The 20,350-nt window shown below is 43.4% G+C and overlaps 1 protein-coding gene across 1 annotated transcript; it reads right to left on the bottom strand.

Moving 5' to 3' along the window:
• Positions 1-534: 534 nt before the first annotated feature.
• On the bottom strand, positions 535-20,237 carry snrka (SNF related kinase a). The gene is made up of 8 exons (XM_054764365.1): positions 19,988-20,237; positions 16,540-16,869; positions 14,268-14,486; positions 12,809-13,055; positions 6,263-6,404; positions 5,691-5,903; positions 5,478-5,612; positions 535-4,185 (listed from the first exon to the last, which is right to left on the bottom strand). The coding sequence occupies exons 2-8, from the start codon at positions 16,660-16,662 to the stop codon at positions 2,919-2,921; spliced, it is 2,346 nt and encodes a 781-aa protein (XP_054620340.1). The 5' UTR covers positions 16,663-16,869; positions 19,988-20,237; the 3' UTR covers positions 535-2,918.
• Between the last annotated feature and the right edge of the window lie 113 nt (positions 20,238-20,350).

Here is a 20,350-nt window from a genome sequence, read left to right as displayed (position 1 = left end):
GTGACTAAAACATGATTATTGTAACATTGTCCCGTTGTTAGCATGTTGCCATGTTAGCGTTCTCGGACCACCTGCGAATGGGTAAAAAAAATAGTGATGTGCGATACCACTGATTTCTACGACGGACGGAGTATTAGGGCCACATTTACGAGAAAAAAAGTTGTAATATTACCTTCTAACTGTGGCTAAGCGTGATTATTCTAACATTGTCACTTTGTTAGCATGTTGCTATGTTACCAAAGTCTCCAATATCTCATATTTAAACGGACGCCGCTGGCAACACAATAGCCTCTCTTTATGGCGCGTCATTCTCCAGCAGACATCCGCAGCTGTGTTTTGGACAGACGACATGCGTGCAAATCCCCACTCAAATTCCATCCCCTCCCGCTCAAGCTGGACAAAGTCGCCATTAACATGACACGGACCCGGTGGCGACAAGAATGCGAGGTGCATTCAGGCACATCGGGTCGTTATATATAATTTTTTTTGAGAGTCACTGCAAAAGCGATTCAATCTGCAAACATGTCAAATGAATTCCCATCAACAGGCTTCATTCACATCAGTTTATTCTAATATATCTCTATCATATACATACAGTACAATATGCTCAAGACAGGTCGTATGGCACATCCATTATTGTAGTACATTTTGCAGTCGCTGGTATTGCTGTGTGGCTACAGTATAAAGTGACCGGTTGTTCCTCAGGTAGTAGATCGTAGACTGCGGGTGGATTGACCTCCGTGGGTGCGAATAAGGTTGCTACAGCAAAAAACACATGCACTGTTAAGATATATATATATTCCACGAGGGGTGAATCACGTGTCCAATTTACACACAGCGATGCTTGACGGGGAAGGCGGGAGTCGCGTGGTGTGGCGGGGGTGGGACACTGTCGTTGTCGAGAGCGAGAAGACGACGACGACGACGACCTCCTTTTTGGAATAACGCTACAACAGCGGCTACCGTCATTCCCGTACCTGCAAGGTTCACCCAGGAGTTTCCCTTTTCAATGTTAACACGAGAGCTGCCATTTTGTGTATGTTTATTATGTACATGTGCGCACACGTGGCATGTTGTTTGTTTTTTTCCAGTTGAGTGACTTCAAGTTGTGTGCGCAACAAAACCTTATCCGGCATGAACAGAAGAATAACGGAACTAGTCTTCAGCTTTCTACTGCAGCACATCAACACTAGATGAAGAGTCATATTCACATATGTACATTAAGTACGCACACTTTCTTTGTTTGGTTCGTGTGTGCGTTTGTTTTTTGTTAACCCCCCCCCCCCACCCCCTGTTGAAGGTGGACACATACAAAAATAAAAGCGACGGGACTACAAAATACTGTGCACCAGTCTTTCATTCCTCCCTGTTTCACCCTTAAGAGATCCGGGGGGGGGGGGGGGGGGGGGGCATTTTGTTTGAGCTGAATGAATGTATGATGAATTTGACAGAGGATATCCATTTAGAAACATTTTAAGACTATTAAATTAGCACAAAATGCCAAGGCGACACAAAAAATGCCCCCCCAAAAAAACAAAATGCCCCACTGAAAATGTGGCTTTCCATTTTTATCCACCAGATGGCGCTACTTTGCCCCCATTCAAAGCATGCAGAAAATTGCTCACCCCACAAGATGAGCTCGTAAAAATGAGTCCTGAATAATATTTTTCAGGCTGAAATTGTTTTCACAATATTGAGAGAAAAATATTAATATATATTTATACAGCAGTTTTTGGGAAGCTGACATTTTTTTTGTCCAGAGGACATTTGAGTGTGAGTTTTTGTTTTAAACACACACAAAAAATAAAATAAAATAAAATAAATACATGAAAATCAATGTTGCCACCAATCACTGAGACATTTCAGGGCCCAATAATCCAATTTGAAACTTGTTTGAAATATATTTTATGGAAATTCTTGTTTTTCTTCCCATTAAAAAAAACTGCAAAGTTATGTAAACATACTGTCCTTTAAAGCAAGGGTGTCCAAAACTTTTAAACCAAGGATGCCGTGGCCATTTTGATACTTTTTATTTTGTACAAAAGCTAAAATATCCACGTTTTTATACGTATTTAAAGACAAAACTTTGTTAGCTTTGTGTTGCGATGACAAAGTTTATTATTATTAATACCTATTACATCTTTTTGCTCTTTTTTCCATTATTGCTGTTGTTTTTTTTTTTGTTTGTTTAATTTGTGGACTGTGTGGCGGGCCAGTAAAAAACAAGCTGTGGGCCACAAATGGCCCCCGGGCTGTAATTTGGACACCCCTGCTTTAACAAGTTAAAAACCTCAAAAATATCATTCATATATGATACGTATATTTCATGCACACATGACGTGTTTTTTCAAATGTAAGCAAATATTAGAAGACAATGTTTTTACAGCTGTTTTTGAGAAGCGGACATTTTTTTTGTCCTGAGTGTGACTTTTTGTTTAAGCACTGCAGAAAAAAACAGCTAAATACATGAAAATCAACACTGCTGCCAATCACTGAGCAAAATATTAATATCCAATATTTTTACGGCAGTTTTTGGGAAACGGACATTTTTTTATCATTCGGGTCAAATGTAAATATCTTGTTTTCAGGATCTCTTAAGGGTTACATGAAGGCATGAATTCATGAATTCAGTCATAATAATAAAAAAAAGGTAAGAAATAATTTAAAAGTCATAAAAACCAGCACAGTGCAACAAAATGTAACGAGAGATGACAACTGTTGGGCTGTGACAGCGAGTGATGTGCACATTGTGTACATGTATTATGAGCGTGTGTATCCGTTACAGCACTTCCTGCTTCTTTTCAAACAGGCCAAAGTATCTGTGAATGTGCAAGGTTGCCGTCCACCATCTTTACAAAAGTGTCAACCTGTGCGCCCTCATGTATGGTGAGCGGGTGAGTGTTGTGGGTGGCGGCCCCCTAGATGACTTGGCAGCAGCTGTGAGGGGTCGGGGTACACAGCAGCCCCTCCTTTGGGCTGCGGTGGATGTTGACCGACAGAGTCTTGTCACTCAGAGGCATCTGCAGGGCTCGGTTCTTCATGTTCCTGTGGTTCTCCCGGGCCAGGTCCAGCTCCCCCAGCATCAGCGTCCCCGAGCAGGAGCCCTCCAACAGCGGGTCCGCCAGCGCATCCCCTAAAGGGGGCGGCTGCTGGTAGAGGTTCCCCCGGGGCGACGGCCCCCCCAGGAGCGAGACTTTATCCAGGCTGCCCGTGGAGCCGCCCACGCACATCCTCCACACGGGGCGTTCCTGAGGGTCCCCGCCGAGGCCGCCCGCGCCGTTTCCGGGTGTCCCTCCCCCGGCGTTGCCTGTCAGATTGTGGAACTGGGAGCTGAGGCACAAACTCATCAGCTTGAGGCTTTCCACCAGACCACTGGAACTTTTCGCCGAGCCTTTCCCTTGGCCAGAACCTGACCCGGGACTGGCGCAGTTAGAGGGACTACCCTGGCCTGCCCCCCTTTTCTCACCATCCTCATTACTCTCCCCGTCCCCATGTAGAACCGCAGCGTCCGATAAGCGCTGACTCTCCGTGTTGTCATCGCTCGTCTCTGAGCCAGGGGTCAGGGTGGTGACGGGCGCCGCCGAGTTGACAGTTTTAGGCGAGAGCGCCGAGGGCGACGGGACTCGAGAGTTCAGATTGAGGCTGAGGCTGGGTTTGGTCAGGCCAAGCCCTTTTAACTCCTCTTCTTCCTCTTCATCATCCTCCCCTTTCTCCTCCTCGTGGATCTGATTGAGAACGGGGGCGCTCATCCGGGACGTTAAGCGGTTACGAGACGAGGCGAGCGAGGAGGAGGCTTTGCAGCGGAGCACCACTTGAGCGGGAGGACCAGAGGGGGACAAACATCTGTCCTCGCCCTCTTCTTCCTCGTCCTCCTCCACGCTGAAAAGGCTGGGACTGCGGGTTTTGCAAGGCCCACCTGAGGTCAGAGAGCCCAGTCTGAGGGGGTTGGAGTGGTGCTTGGACAGAGGCCGGAGACCCTTGTCCTGGTTCTGCTGGCTTTGCATCGCCGCGTGGTTGTCCTGCCTCTGACTGAGATCCAGTAGCGCCGTTTTGGGCCTGGGGCCTTTGTGGAGGCTCTCAGCACTGCGAGCGGGGGATTGAGGCCCACCAGGGTGTGAGATAGCCGGACCGCCCAAGCCGTCGCTTACATCCTGGTGGACGTCCACTCGGGTGGGCCAGGACTGCCTGTGAATGATCATAATGCATACACAGGTCACACGTTAGCATGTTAAGCCAAGCGACAAATAAAAATGTGTATTCCTACAAAGCCTTTGATTAATCAAGAATCAGTTTGATACAATCAACCAAATTTGTTACAATCAAGCAATATCTCAAAAATAGAGAAGAATTCCTCAGCTAATTGTTTAGCAACAGCTAGTTAAAGGCTAACTAGAACATGTTACTTACACAGCCTCACAAATAAATACTATTACATTTATTCTCTAGTGTGTTGCCTTAAAATAGATGTTTTGTTGTCCGCGTGTTGTCATATCTGTTCTGTATTTTAGTGTTAGCCTCCTTCTCGTTAACAAAACACAGGCAAAAGCTAGCGCATGCTGTCTAGTAAAGTCAGGACTAAAATGTATCTAATGTATTAACTTCTTACCATAAAACTGATTATTCATATTTTTATAGCCGGCATGTTGTTAGTTTTCTGTTTGAAAACAACAACCGTCAATTCTGAACTATAAGCCGCTACGCTTTGAGCGCTGCGTGTGGCAAATTTATGGCTAAAAGAACTACACTTCCCACGATGCATGCAGCGGAAATTCAGGAAGTAGTGAATTGAAGCAGTAAAGTGGATGTTCTGATTGACAATTCTTAACGGAAAATGGCACTTTTTTGGGGGGAATTGTGACCAGCATCCACAATCCTTATGCGACACTTGAACACATATGTCTTTCTCTTTTCTCTGCGTTGTAACGATATAAAAACAGATGAAGAGACAGCTCATTACGGCACGTATGGGACAAACTTGTTGCGCCTATAAAGTCGTCTGAAAAAGTGCCAACAACGCTCCATTTGCATATAATGCGACGTGCATATTAACCAACCTACAGCAACATTGTTATTATTACAATTATTAACATTGTTACGCCGATCGAACTAAGTTACTGGCGCATCGACACTTCGCCATAACACACCGAGTAGCTGCTAGCAGGGCTTGCAAAGAGCTTCACCACAGACTCGCCCGCAGCGCGTTAGCACTGCGCTCACAGCGCCTCAGACCACTACCAAAAGGAAAGGCTACATATTCGAGATACCGAGATAAACGACTGTACTGCAGAGTTTTTTGGGGGGTTTTTTTATATAAAAAGGTGGCCATCTGTCCCTGTGCTGTCGAGGTCATCTGTTGGAGATGAGAGTAGACAGCGTCTGGACTGAAAGAGGGTGTGTTTTTGACATCAATGTGACTTTTCACAAGTGGCAGACTGCACAGTCAGGAATGGCTTTAAGGGGGACAAGTGGTCCAGTACCTGAACTGAGCCTTGCTTGGGCTGGGCGATCGTGTCTGGCTGTGTTGCTCCTTCTCTTGCCGTTCCCTCAGCATCCTCTCAGCCAGCAGGAAGTAAGTCGCCGTGATGTGGTTGTACTGGTTTGACTCCAGAGCCCTGACAACACAAAGGAAGAAAGTCATTAATCTGTCATCTGCGAGCGAAAGGGATTGAGATCTAATTTACGGCACATACTCAGTTATGGCATCCCTGTCCGCGATGCCCCCCAGCACCATACGCTGGATGATAGAGCCATGCTCTTCTTCCAGCAAGCTGCGGTGGGACACCAGCGGCGTGGACAGCTTGGTGGCCGGGGACGGGTCGATGCCTTGAAGCCACTCGTGGCTCTCGATCTGCTCCAGAGTCGCTCGCTTCTTGGGGTCCCGCTGCAGCATGTGGCCGATAAGACTAAAGAGGGATGTGTGGAAATCTGAGTTATTATATGAACATCAGCCACAACGAGATGCATGACAAGCCGTTGCTCAGCATCTTATACTCCCAACATAAACAGGAAGTAGCTTCATTAGCAACACTGAAGAACAAGTTAAGCCAAAGCTATTTGAAGTATGCAGTGTTCTACTCTTAAGTCTTGTTCAAAATAAAAAGGCCCAACGTTAAAGTTAGCACTGCATCCGAGAGACCGCGAGCGGGGGAAGAGAGCAGCCTTGCAGCTTTCTCGTCTTCACACGTCCGCCAACATGAAATATGCAGCACCTGCCGAGCGTCCCGTCCATCTGCGTGAGCGCGTGTGCGTGTCAGCCACTTACTCTCTGCAGGCGCCGGAGATGTGTGGCGGCACTGTGTATTTGCAGTCCATGATCATGGTGAGCGTCTCGCTGTCGTTGGCCTCCTGAAAGGGAGGCTGACCGCACACCAGCATGAAGAGAATGACGCCCAGGCTCCAGATATCTGCAGAGGAGGTGACATGGGAGGTGTAATTCTCCACACCAAAATGCATACATTAACAGAGAACACTTGCTAAAAAGACCCCTTCCCACTAAGCAATAGTTTGGAATGCAATTTGTTTAGGGTGACAAAATATGTATCACTTTTTGGCCCCCTTCTGTAGGGTACCAAAATGGGTGGCGAAAGAAAAATGAAAAATGTCATTTTTGTGTGTCAACAGGAAGCTCATAAACAAAACTAGACTTTTTATAATAATCACATGCCTAGAAGGCAGAACATAAAACACTCCATTGTCCTCTATTATTATCTCCACCGAGCGCCTAACTCAAACAAGAGGTATTTTTTTGATTGCCGTTAGTCTGTCTGTTCTCTTGATTATGCAAAAAAACTTGCTAAATGATTTTTTATTACATTTTGTGTAAGAGTGGTACGGGTGCAAAGCAAAAACCTACAAAATACCAGGGAGGATCTGAATACACGTGTGGAAGCAGGCATCTATTTTCACTTTTTTGGTGTTATAGTCCGCAATTGTTGCAATGACATCCAGCAGAGAAAGTAATTTTTTCCATCAAATACGCATCGTCAAACATGGCTTATTCACCCTTTCTGCTCAGTGACCTAGATATACAAAAAAAAATCCAAACCTTTTCGGTTCACATGTAGCATGACCCATATTCTACCAGAGTAGAGGTCATAAAAATGCGCTAGCTTCGTGCACATCTGTCTGACTGAGGATGCTCCCGGCCCTGCAACCCCCACTTATTCCCCCCCATGCATGCAATAACCCGGAAAGTGGGTTAACGCGTGCATTTCAGCAGAGCGTCATACAAGTGCTAATTTCATGCAACGCTTCTCTTAGAAAAAAAGAGCAACTTCTGCTGTGAGGGCTTTTGTCAGCCCGACGCTCCACTGACACACATTCTACCCTGACGTGTCTGTGATTCAAAAAGACACTTGCAGGTTGGATTAATGCTGCCTGACACATGCAGGACACGAAGAGCCAAGATGGCTGATTCAAAGGTTGCATTTCTTTTTTAGTTAGGAGGGATTACGCAAAAACTACACAACCAATTGCCATTTAACTTTCTGGAGGGGTGACTCATACAGCAAAGCAGCAGCAATTACATTTTGGTCAGCATCTGGATAAAGACGCAATGTAACCACAGGTCTGGGTCTTTGATATTTAAGTTTAGTGGAACTAAAATCTGCTGAGCAAGCAGGAATGGTGGGGAACAATTCTCCATGACTTTTGTTAATATGAAATATTGATCAGCGCTGCTTTAGAAGATGTGCTATTTCAGGCTCGTCTTTATGTATCTTCACGCATCTTTGCCACTGTGGGATTTTCGGTGTGATTTATTTACACTGCACTTAGACAAAAATCTAAAATAGTGGCCACACCTCCTCTAAGGTCCACTTGCAAGTATACTGAAACACTACTTTAAAGAGTTAGGATTCACTCTCCTTTCCAACTGTTTGCTGACTGACTATAATTCACCACTGCACAGTGAAAAGCATGCAAGATCAACACAAGAACATGACTATTCTGTTTTTTGTGGAAGAAGAGGAGAAAAAAATTTGGAGATACAGTCGTCCCTTGCAATATCGTGGCTAGATTATCACACCCTCGCTATATTGCGTTTTTTTAAAAGTTAATGAATAAATAAATTGCTGTTTCGCAGTTGAATATGGCCCATTATTAGTTAAAACAAATACCAAAATTCAAGTTATATGTGGTATCCTGGTGACTAAGATATATCAATAATGACACAAAACATTGAGGGGACAATACATTACATCACACCATACTAACGTCACACTGCATATAGTCAGCCATGGCATGGCTGACATGATAGAGTGAAGGGATGTTCTCCCCTATTCCATGTGGAAGTGGTAGGTTTTTGGCTTCTTATTTTGTCTTTCCTCCCCAGTCCGTTTGAAACCCTTTCTTTAGAATAAATAAATTGGAGGCTGACTAGTTAGCTCGCTAGCGTGGCCGTCTCTTGTGTCCCTGCAGTGAGTCCGTAGCCTTGTGTATTAGCAATGTGGTGAAAAACAAAGAATTTTATTTAAACAAAGAATAATAGGAGTATAAAGGTGAGTATAGGAGTGTTATTTCATGTCTACATGGCTCTAGTAATAGTAAAAAAAAATGTATTTACAAAGTCATAAACATGTTTCCTATGCTCTAACTATGATAATATTCCATTTATTAACATTGAATCCTACTTCATGGAAATACACGTACCGCAGTCGGTTCTGGAATCGAATTAACTGTGCTGTGATAAACAAGGGACAACTGTACAGGCTTTCACGTGACATCCATCCATCCATTTTCTATGCCGCTTATCCTCACTTGGGTCATGGGGGTATGCTGGAGCCTATCCCAGCTGACTTCAGGCGAGAGGCGGGGTACACCCTGGACTGGTCGCCAGCCAATCGCAGGACACATATAGACAAACAAACAATCATTGGCACTCACATTCATACCTATGGACAATTAACCTAACATGCATGTTTTTTGGAATATGGGAGGAAACCGGAGTACCCGTAGAAAACGCACACAGGCACGGGGAGAACATGCAAACTCCACGCCGAGATGCCTAACGGCGATTCGAACCCAGATCTTCCCGATCTCCTGACTGTGTGGCAAACATGCTAACCACTCGGCCACCCTGTGGCCCCTTTTCACGTGACAGTAAAATTTAAATAAATAAATAATATATAAAACAACCCCCGAAAACATTTTCTTTGTTTTGTTTTTTTTATAGATAAAATGGGGAAAGTTGAGTTTAATGTTGTTTGCTAGATGACACTGTGAGTCAGTAAGGCGTGACATGATTGGCTCCTGTCAAATAAAGAGCTGCCTAGTCGTCACGGACTCGTGCACGCCACAATATGCCATTTTATGACAAGGACATGTGAGGCTCATACACCGGAATTTATATATTTCTTTTAAATCACTAAATCTGGAAACTTTCCATTGGATAGTGATGACTTGCGGCATCAATAAGCCTCAGTCGAGTCCTGACCTCCACCAAAGAATCCTGACGCACCAACCGCATAGGTAACATCAACAGCATATGCTAGACTTTTGTCATGAACAATCATTCATTATTCATTACGAAATTAAAGGAAAAAAAGCCCAAAATGGATGCCTTAAGTTAAGTAGTTTTATTATAATCATGCTCACTAACGACAAAACCCTCCATGGCAGATGAGGTCATGATAAAAAGGAGCACAGTCTGCAGTCACCACACTATGATAGTCTTTCAAAAGCCTCATGGCCATCCAAACATGAAGACGTTATAAATGTATTGTGTTGGTGGCTGTCAAGCGCCTCAGTCATGGCAGAGGGAGCAAAAGCAGCTGCAGTCCCCATTGCCATCTTACCTCCGGCCCACGTCTCCTAGCAACCGTCTCCCTCACTGCTTGCGTCAGCGGTGTGTTCAACTTCCTTCCTCGATAACTTTATTTACAAAACCAGATGGAAGGCATTGTTCACGCAGGAGCTGAGAGGTGTTTGTAATATTTTGCCCCTCTTATATAGGTAGCTGCGTAAGTTCAGCCCTGGTATTGCATTGTAATGTGATCATGTTTCCCAATGTCAGTAAACGGGCCCACATATTTCCTGAATTATGCATGTGCTGCTAATACGCGGACTATTAGGTATATTAATGCTTTTTGTATCTGTGCAGCTTGTGCTTGCTGAGGTGGAAGAAGAAGTCTATATTTAACTCCACATTTGCAGAATGCAAAAAAAAAAAAAAAAGGGGTGGAAGCTGACATACTGCATAAAATCAACAGAAGGAGGCGGACGCTTTTCACGCTACCTGTTAATCCTCATCTGATCACATTCCCAAAAGATGTGCAGCCATAATACACTTTTATTGTCGACAATCCTTCAATTTTCAATCCTGATGTATTTTTGGCTCTTCAGAGGAGCACCAAACCCCCAAACGGGGCCAACAAAAAGCGAGGAGAGTCTTGTTATCTGTGTTACAAAGAGGCGTGTGGCCACGCGGCGCCCTGCGGCTACCTTGGCGACTGGTTACCTTAAAGCAGGGGTGTCCAAACTTTTTCCAAAACTGAAGGTTGCGCCAGGGAGCCACATTTTTTTGTGCATTAAAGATGCTAAAACCAATTAATTGTGGATCAATTTATATTAAACTATCCACATCTTAGCTTTGTGTTATATGTGACAAACAAATCAGTGCATTATTGAATAATGTATCTCATTACTAGTGTATCAATTTTATGTTTAAAATATGCAGAGCGCCAATTAAAAATAGACGCTGGGCCCCCAGGCCACTCTTTGGACACCCCTGTATCAAAGCCCTCGCTTGAGTTGGTCATTACACCACCAAGACTAAAACGAGTGCTCAAAATAACAGTGGACAGAATGGGTCATGTGACCTCATCTCCAGCTGGCATGGTCCAACAACAGGATGTCGTTACTCCACCCTGGAGATTTTTTTTGGGGGGGGGGGATGCTCATCCGCACAAAATAAGAGGGGCAGAAAATAACAGCTTTTTTTTGCCCATTTTTTTTTATGGCAACAGCCTAGAAACAAATGTAGATATGTTATATTAGTTAGTTTACATTATATTCATGTTATATTAGGGGGCGCGCACGGCGGAGCGACTGTCTATGAAGTCTGTGACCTGTTTTTGAATGAGTGTGCTGTGGGTTCTGACTTTGTGGATCATTTTGGAGTCTTTTTATTGACGTATTTGAGAAAAGGTGTGATGAGAAGCGACCGCATTACAGCCATACGTATGTCCACGTTTTTTTTAATCAAGCCGATGTGTACAGCAGGTTTTGACTTTGTTGATTATTTTGGAGTCTTTCTCTTGATTTCTTTAATAAAAGATGACTGTTATCGTATATAAGTGTTGAGGAGCGATCGCATTGTGTTTTAACAAGGATACAAAAACGCTACAGGCACCAGGACGAAAAGGCACGGGCACAGGAGGAAAATAGGCAAGATTGACTTAATCATTTCTTGTGTCCGACCTGTAGGTTGATCATTAAAGTTCAAACGAAGGTTTGGACTTTTTTGAGAGTGTTTAAACAAGAGAGAAATGTTATTGCCTGTCTGAAAAAAGTGTATCAAGTGTATGGTGAGGGGTTTTACAGCTTTAAAACATATACAGTATAAGCATTGTAAAAAAATGAACTTGCCGACTTATTATTGCGGGCTATTTTGGGAAACTATTCCCCACGATAAACGAGGGAACACTGTATTTAGGAGTCTTTCTATTGATTTCTTTAATAAAATATGACAGTTATCATGTATAAATGGCAAGGAGCGATTGCATGACAGTCATTCATACGTCGACATCTTTAACTGAGCGAGTGTGCCGTGGGTTCTGACTTTGTGTATTATTTAGGAGTCTTTCAATTGATTTATCTGACAAAAGTTGATGGTTATCATGTCAATTGTCATAGCCACTGTCAACAATACTACACATAACACTCAATAGGCACAACAATAGGTACACCTGCATCAACATAAGGACATTTAATACATGCGAAGCAACTCAACACCAATGCAAACTTCATCCACAAACAATGCTAAAAGACTACACAGCATCAATAAAGTGAAAATATAAAGAAGATGAACACAGCAGACCACACAGACCTGGGTTTGAATCTCCGTGTGGCATCTCTGTGTGGAGTTTGCATGTTCTCCGGGTACTACGTTTTCCTCCCACATTCCAAAAACATGCATGTTAGGTTAACTGGCGACTCTAAACTGTCCATAGGTATGAATGTGAGTGCGAATGATCGCTTGTCGATATGTGCCCTGCGATTGGCTGGTGACCAGTCCAGGGTGTACCCAGCCTCTCGCTCAAAGTCAGCTGGGGTAGGCTCCAGCAAACCCGCAACCCTGGTGAGCATAGAAAATGGATGGATGGATGGATGGATGGATGAACATGGCAGTGGTGTCCTCTGGCATCTGACAAGCAATATGAACTTTGAGCACCACATTGCCTTATCAGCACGCTGATAAAGCTGCCAGTGTGGGAACTTGCAGACGCAGTGCAGCTCTTATTTGATGGCCACAGTGTGTGTGTGTGTGTGTGTGTGTGTCTATCAGTCGGTCATATCAGCAGAGAGGGGCATTAATGTTAAAGTAATACAGCTGCTATATGGCACAGTACAGAGTGTGCCACTATAAAAACGCCTATAATGGGCCCTATGATTTCCGCATTACCGGAATCGTGGAATTTGCCAATGAAACGGAATCTACTGCTAAACGCCAAAATTGACATTTTGCATTTAATTAACGGACATTTTATTTCCTGTCACAACAGAACACACTCTATGCTGGTAAAGTATGTGTAAAAGGTAAAAAAAAAAAAAACAAGAATTAGACAAGGTTTATTGAATTCCATCTTACCGACAGCCGGCGCGTCGTATTCGTCTCCGAGCAGGATCTCGGGCGCTGAGTAAGCCAGCGAGCCGCAAGAGGTGTTGAGCTTCTTCCCGGGCTGAAATCTGTTGCTGAAGCCGAAGTCGGTGAGCTTGACGACGCCCTGCTTCTCAAAAAACACCACGTTCTCGGGCTTCAGGTCCCTGTGCACCACGTGCAGCTGGTGACAATAAGAGATGGCGTGCACGATCTGGGCGAAGTAACACTTGGACACCTGGGAAGCAGACACGGGAAGCTGTTGATTAATCGTGTCTGGAAGCCACTGGGGTAAAATGGAGTACTTGGCCACCACCAGCAGAGGTGCTCTTGCTACACCTGTGCAATCAACAAGAAAAGTTATGGTGCTAACTTTAAGATAAAGGTGGTGCTAACAGCTAAGAAATATGGTATCCTTTTTTAAATTTTTATTATTATTATAGTTTTTTTTTTTTATTATTTCACAGGATTTTACAAAAAATGTCTTTCATTTTCTCAAGTATTTTCCCCAAAAACAGGGGTTGTCTTATAGTCAGGTCAATACACTTTGTTTGATTGTCAACATCATCCAGGGGTGGGAAAAATACGGCATTGGGAGCCACATCTGGCCTGCCAAGCGTTTGAATCCGGCCTGCCAGCTGCTTCCAAAGTATTATCTTTCACAGTTCATATTGTGCTGTATGTCACATCTTTTATTCCTGTATATTCTGGATGTTTTATTCAGGAAAAAAAGTGTAAAATGTTATTTGATGTGGTCTGATGGTTAAGGTGCTCCTGAAAAAAAGGGGCGCTGAAAAAAAGTATGACACTTTTACAGATAAAATATGACAAATAATTCCAGGTGGACTGTTAGAATTATAAACCTGAAGTAGTATGCGTCTATGGAATATATAGTCTGGCCGATTTTGTTAACTCAATGCGGCCCGCGAGTCAAGAGGTTTGCCCACCCTTGCCATAATCAAACAATTTAGTCATATACCCACGCCTGATACCTTCATTTCCGTCAATGAGACTGATTAAGAAGTAAAGAAAATCTTCAAATATGAACAACAATGTTCCTTAATTCCCACTCGATCAGCAACAATATGACCCTTGGTCCACAAGATTATGTACTGTATTGTATTATGTATTTATTGTATGTATGTATTATGCAAATGAAATGTATTACGTCAACTTTGCCTAAAACTAACAATCAAAAGCGAGATAAAACCATTAAACTCCCACTCGGGGTGCAGGATGTGTTTCATCAGGACTACAAACCCTAATGAGTTCTTCCTTGGCCGTTAGCCCAGCCCTCCACATCATTTTGTTGTAAACGGTTATGCAATTTTTGCAGAACACTGCTCACAGGCAAACAAACTTTGTTGTCATAGTCACAGGAACAATGTACAAGCATCCAGGATTCTTCAGGAGTGAAGATGACGACTAATTAACACACAGTCCAACTCACCTCCTCACTGAGGCCTCCTTCGTGCTTCATGATGCAGTCGTACATGTCCCCGCCATCGCCCAGTTCCAGGATGAGGTAGAGCTTGGTGGCCGTGTCAATGACCTCGTAAAGGCGCACCACATTGGGGTGCTGCACCAGCTTCATGCAACGCACCTCCTGGAAAAGGTGTCCCCGCGCCACCGGGTCGAGCTTGGTCTTATCGATCACCTTTACTGCCACCTGGAGATGCGGTAGGGGTGGGAAAATTAGGAACAGATGTGCGTTTACATTGCACAGGCCCGAAAAACTAGAAAAACTTCACCACATTGAATGCATCAGTCAGAACAACACATGAACACATGAACACATGAACAAACAACAAAGTTCGCCTGTGTTTACCTATGAGCATGGGGCTGATGGCCACAGTAAAAAGATTAATTCTATCCGAGAGGAGACTGAGGGCAACATAGAAAAGGACTGCTTCAGTAAAGTGGTGACATTGAAGTATTATACTGTAGAGTAGCGTTTTCCACCGAGGGCCACATACTGAAAAATGAAAGGATGGAGGGCTACTTTGATATTTTGCCAAGCAACACGTGTAGACAGGCTAAGAAGTTATATATATTTCAAGAAAAAAGGCATTTCAACTTTGTGACGTTGGTGAAATGCGACTAAAATGAAATTATTTTTCCCCATAATAAACCCGAGGTTACTCTTGCAAATTGCTTTTTCTCCCTCAACCAATTCCGACTTAATCTTTTAACTTTATTCTTGTAAAATTACAGCTGTTTTTTCCATTTCTGCTTCTGTTTTTTTTTTAATTTCCTGTTGTAAATTTCTTTGCATAATTATGACTTTACTCCTATAAAATTTTGCCTTTATTCACATTACAGTATTACAACTTTTCCCCCAACCTAATTGTCCAAAACTTATATCTGCATTCTTCGTTTGTTTCTATTTAATTTTGACATTAAAAATAAATATAATAATAATAATATTTCAACTTTGCGCTACTAAAATTACATTATTTTTTCCTCATTTTACATTATTTTTGTGAAATTTACTTTTTTCCTCATGAGATTACAACTTTTATTTTGATGTTATTCTTTCAAAATCACTACAGATTTTTTCCAATTTGCTTTTGCTTTTTGTTACATTAGATTTGTGGATTTGTGGCGTGGGCCAATTAAAAAAAACAAAAAAACACCGCGAGCCGGAAACAGTCCCTAAACCGCACTTTGGACACCCCTGCTGTAGAGTCCAGCACTAAGGTACAGCTCCATGTGAAGCTAACGTAATAGGTAAGCTATATTACCAAAAGCAACAATTCTCAGTCTAGCTTGACCCTTTAGTACCATTTGGTATTCCAATTAAAGGGTGCCAAATAGCGTTAATTTTGGTACTCCTTACAACTTCTGATGACAGGAATGCAAAAAATAGCGTACCAAACTGTAAATCTTGATATCAGTGTCGGGTTTCCTGTACTGGCCATATATGTCATTATAATGAACGCTACTGCAGAGAGCAATATGTCCTGGAAGGGACAGAAAGTGAGTAAAAGAAAAAAACATTAATAGGAAAACAAATATGATAGAAACAGAAACTTTCTTCTGTCACCTTATGTTGTCATTTATTTCAATGTCACAAACAAGACGGAGCCGCCTGGGAGTGCTTTTAGATGGGGCAGGGGCCCACAGAAGCACCCCCTGCTTGCCGAGAAGAGCAAACGTGCTTTTATGTCAGAGTCTCCAAATGTCTCCAATAGTCACTACATCTGTTGCTAATTGCTTTTTTGAAAAAAGGTCTGAATATTCGCCGAATATAGCGGCAAAGTTGCTAAGTTGGCACGACTGATCCCTCCTGCTAAATCCTCTTATTCTGTGGCAGACCCGGTGCGAATGAGGTGTGTTAAAAAGCGGAGCTGTGACAACAAGCTACATTCACAGACAGTCCCATTATAATGTATTCATGGGCGATGGCTAACAGGTAGCGTCATTAATGTATTGGAAACACTGGCTTGACAGAAACTGTGGCATTTTAGTGTCGACAAATGCAAAAAATGCGCAATACCTGTTCAACATGCGCGGTTTTCCATACAAAACAGTACTGCGTGAAACTACGAAAAACAGGCCGCGTTGAACACATCCGCCATAGCAAGACATGCTACCGAACAACAACAATGGAGGAGAACCCTGTGTCTATTTCTTGACAAAAGGAGACAAATGTGTTCCGAGAAGAGAACAACTACAGCAAGAAAGCAAATCATTAATAGCAAAAAAGTGTATCAACACACCTTTTCTCCAGTGAAGACATGCCGGGCCAGTTTAACCACGGCAAAGTGTCCACGCCCCAGCGTCTTGTCCAGGTCATACAGCCCGGCGATCTTCCCGTCATGGTGACGTTTGAGGCCCGACATGGCCGCTGGCGGGCGCTGGCGGGGGGTGGAGGAGTTGTCTTGTGTCACCTTCTTGTCCCCCCCCCGCCGTCAGACGTCCATCTTTGTACACAAAGCTTGACTGTCGGCTGAGGTGTGTCGGCGGAGGAAGAGGAGGAACGAGGCTGAGGTTGCTTCAAAGAGGATGTGGATGCAAGAAGCCTCACTTTAGTCCCATCTTGGCATGCTCTGTGGGGTAAAACCATACATCAATCACCAAGACAGAGTTCCTGCAAGAATCTTTCACTAAAATACTCAATCAAAGCTGATTAGTAGATGTCTAGGGAGCTGTAGTTGACATGGAGATGTGTTTCCGCAGTGACAGCATCGATTTTAGGCACATTCACAGAGATTTCCTGTTTTTCGGAACATGCAAAAAGTCATTGCTCCGCAATTATTACAAGCTGCTTGTTCAATATTATTGGATATTGCATAAAGCTTTATACAGACATCCCGTGTCCTCTTGTGTGGCCTTAATTAAGCATTGTGGCGCTGCATGCTTGCTTTTAATGTCTCGATATTCTCAATTGGCCTTCAAATCAATCAAACCACTCCGATTTTGCACTCATGACTCGCGTGCCAAAATGCAAAAATAAGGCAATTTAACATGCTAATGTATTACAAGTTGAATTAGCCACGTGAGAATCATCATTTAGTATGCAAACATTAACATGTTTAGAGGCAAAATGATGGATATAAAGTGTATTTTGCATTTCATTACAAAACTACATGACTTAATTTTGTTATTAGTATATCACCTACGTTACGTTGTAACCAATGGACCAGTCGTGAAGCTAAAACCACGACGAAGCTGCATCGCTGTAGTGTTTAGTGAAGGAGAATCATTACATTGAAAATTTAATTTAAACACTACCCTAAAGAGGTGTCAGTATGAAATCATCCCGTAAGCCATCGTGTCTGACAACATACTTCCAGCTTCATAGGCCTCGATAGCGTAATAACGCTTGGAGGCAGCAGGAGGCGGAGACATTCCTCTTCCACGAGTCGACCTGCATGCCAAGCCGACACAGTGGACGACAGGCACGCACGGTACAGGCCCGGAACATTCCTGCAAGATGATCCACACCTAGGTGTGCCCCCACCCTCGCCTCAAGTCACAGGAACAACAGGACACCAAATAACTGTTGCCAGGGAGCACACCTTTCTATTGAACTACATAATAGTGATAAACGCCCACCTGCGGCCCGGGTGTCCTCCAAAGACACTTGGCTATGCACACGGTGCTGCTTTAGGATTGTTAGGTGCCCTCATAGGGTCAACAGAACATTCAAAACACCTCGCTGGCAGGTGTACACCACTGAAAACCACAATAATCAACTTACAGTACAGTATAGTGGAACCTCTACACCAGTCACTTGGAACTGCCATCAAAATGTTTTATTGTTTTTTACGTTTTCATACAGGGCTGCACGGTCGCCGAGTGGTTAGCATGTTGGCCAGGCGATCGGTCAGTCAGGAGATGCCTCTAGTCACATTCACGCCCCTATTGCTCAATGTTCACATTGCGCAACTCTTATGCTGCAGCCACTAGCTAGCCAGCAAACAATCTGGTGAGCTAGCGAGCTAACCAGTTAGCCTCGAGCCAACCTACCACTTCCACACTGCATGGGAGGAGAACTTTTTTTCCCCCCATCAGCCACCTGAAATACCAGCATCGCTCTGACGTCCGGGGCTTGTTCCTATCGCCGCGGCGTTTGGAAAAAAAAGTTTTACCAGAGATGACCCGAGGGCTAAAGCAATCTGTGATTTCATCATGGAAATGATTGCGCTGGCCGACCAGCCCTTTCACTATTGTTGAAGATACCGGCTTTTGCCAGCTAGTAAACCACTTAGATCCACGGTTTGTACTTCTGAGCCGCCGCAAAAATAATAGCTATAAATCGTTTTTTGGTAATCTGTATTATTTTGATATATATACGTGTATATATATATATAAATATATAATGCATAAAGGCAACAGGTTGACCCTGGAACTGACTATTCCTATTATTTCCTATATAAATACCCATTTCTACTGTCTTTCTTTTATGCGTGTGTACCTAATGTTGCAGCCTATTAGTGTGATTTACTATAAAGACACACACGGCTTGTTGCGTGTGATATGTGTAAACCCTTCCAAATCTCCTCTTGACGCCTGTATTACCTAATGAGGTAGTGTGTGTGTGTGTGTGTGTGTGCGCGCGTTGGGGTGAGTGCCCACTTAAATCAATACGCTAGCAGTCAGTTTGAAGTTTTTGCACAACATTCACATGGAGGTGCAGTTTTGAAGGTAGTAAGGAGCATGTTGATTTTTCAAGGTGTGTGTTCTGCGCACACACACACACACACACACACACACACACACACACACACAAGGTCAAGGACTTGAAGCAGCATTAGTGACAGAAACTTATATATCATATGCTGACACACAAGATAAGAAGTGAATCAATAATGCTGCACTAGATATGAGTTACATAATCAAACTAATGAGGGGATTTAACGCAAAAATGTTATGCTTAAGTTAACCTTCGCATTCACAGCATCTTACAAATGACCACTGACATAATCACATCTGAATAATAAAGCACCCCTAGCATTCTTACAGTTAATATGTGCCGCGCCAAATACAAAAAAATCACATTAATAGTTAACTTCCCACTGTGGTTATCTGAATTTCTTCTGTGACATACAGTATACTGTATAAGCATGCTGCAAGGCACTGTCAACTATCAATAGTATTGCTACACAAACTATCGATATATTTCTATTGAACTATCAAGTAAGAACAAATACTATAAATAACAATTGTATTATTACCTGGGTTGTAATAAACACAAACATGTTTGCTTTTATCTTGCTGCCCGGTCCCTAGTAGTATATTGTATATGCATTGTTTTATGCACATACTAGCCTTTAAAGCCACTACGCATTACTATGACAGGAATAGATTATCTTGGCTCATGTTGTAAGAATGACTATTTTTATTTAGCTGCAAATGAAAATGGATATAGATCACGCTTAGTTATGTTGTCAACAATAGCAAGACGTAAACAAACCATTGTTGGGATTTGACTGCTAACGTTGGCCATATGGGTCTCCTCCAGCCTCCATCTCCAGCCTACATCCGCGGCGATATTGATAGCTAGTGTGGATCAAGCTTTTGTGCGATAGCTTAGCAACAATCAAATAAAAAGCGCCCCAAAATTACCTCGTCGACGCTTTAAATCTAGCCGGTCCGAGGCTAATTTGCCACAATTGACCACACGGGCCCACAGGAGAAACCTTGCCTGCATGCACCACTTACCACCAAGAGACGAGGAGAAGGAAGCGGCCGCTAGTCCTCTTCGGTTTCCCTTTAACCAGACTGCAAGGCCGCACGGGTTCCAGCCGCTCCACCTACGGGTTTCGACGATCTTGTGGCCCGCCAACGTTTGCGTGATAATCGGAAGCGATTGGGGTGGAACCAGACGGCGATTAACAGCACATAGTCTCCGTAGAAATTGTCGACGTCGCTCTCTCGCCTTCGTCCAGTCTTTCTGTCTCGTCAAGCAGCGGATGTGGTTAGCAATTGGACAGGAAGCTATCCCGCGTTGCAACCTTCAAAATAATAAAAGCACAGTCTTGTTACTAGTTAAAGTATTTCAAAACCTTACGTTTGATTATCCCA

Source organism: Dunckerocampus dactyliophorus, chromosome 20 (genome assembly GCF_027744805.1).
Source record: "Dunckerocampus dactyliophorus isolate RoL2022-P2 chromosome 20, RoL_Ddac_1.1, whole genome shotgun sequence".
NCBI lineage: Eukaryota > Metazoa > Chordata > Actinopteri > Syngnathiformes > Syngnathidae > Dunckerocampus > Dunckerocampus dactyliophorus.
Note: the sequence above shows the minus strand (reverse complement) of the source record. Positions and strands in the feature narration are given on the sequence as shown.

Excerpts from the sequence above, each read along its gene's own strand:
- snrka (XM_054764365.1), bottom strand. The coding sequence starts at position 16,662 with ATGTCGGGCCTCAAACGTCACCATGACGGGAAGATCGCCGGGCTGTAT. Across the intron at positions 13,056-14,267 it reads AAGGAGGCCTCAGTGAGGAG|GTGTCCAAGTGTTACTTCGC; the intron begins GTGAGTTGGACT and ends TCTGCTTCCCAG. Across the intron at positions 5,613-5,690 it reads GACAGGGATGCCATAACTGA|GGCTCTGGAGTCAAACCAGT; the intron begins GTATGTGCCGTA and ends TTGTGTTGTCAG.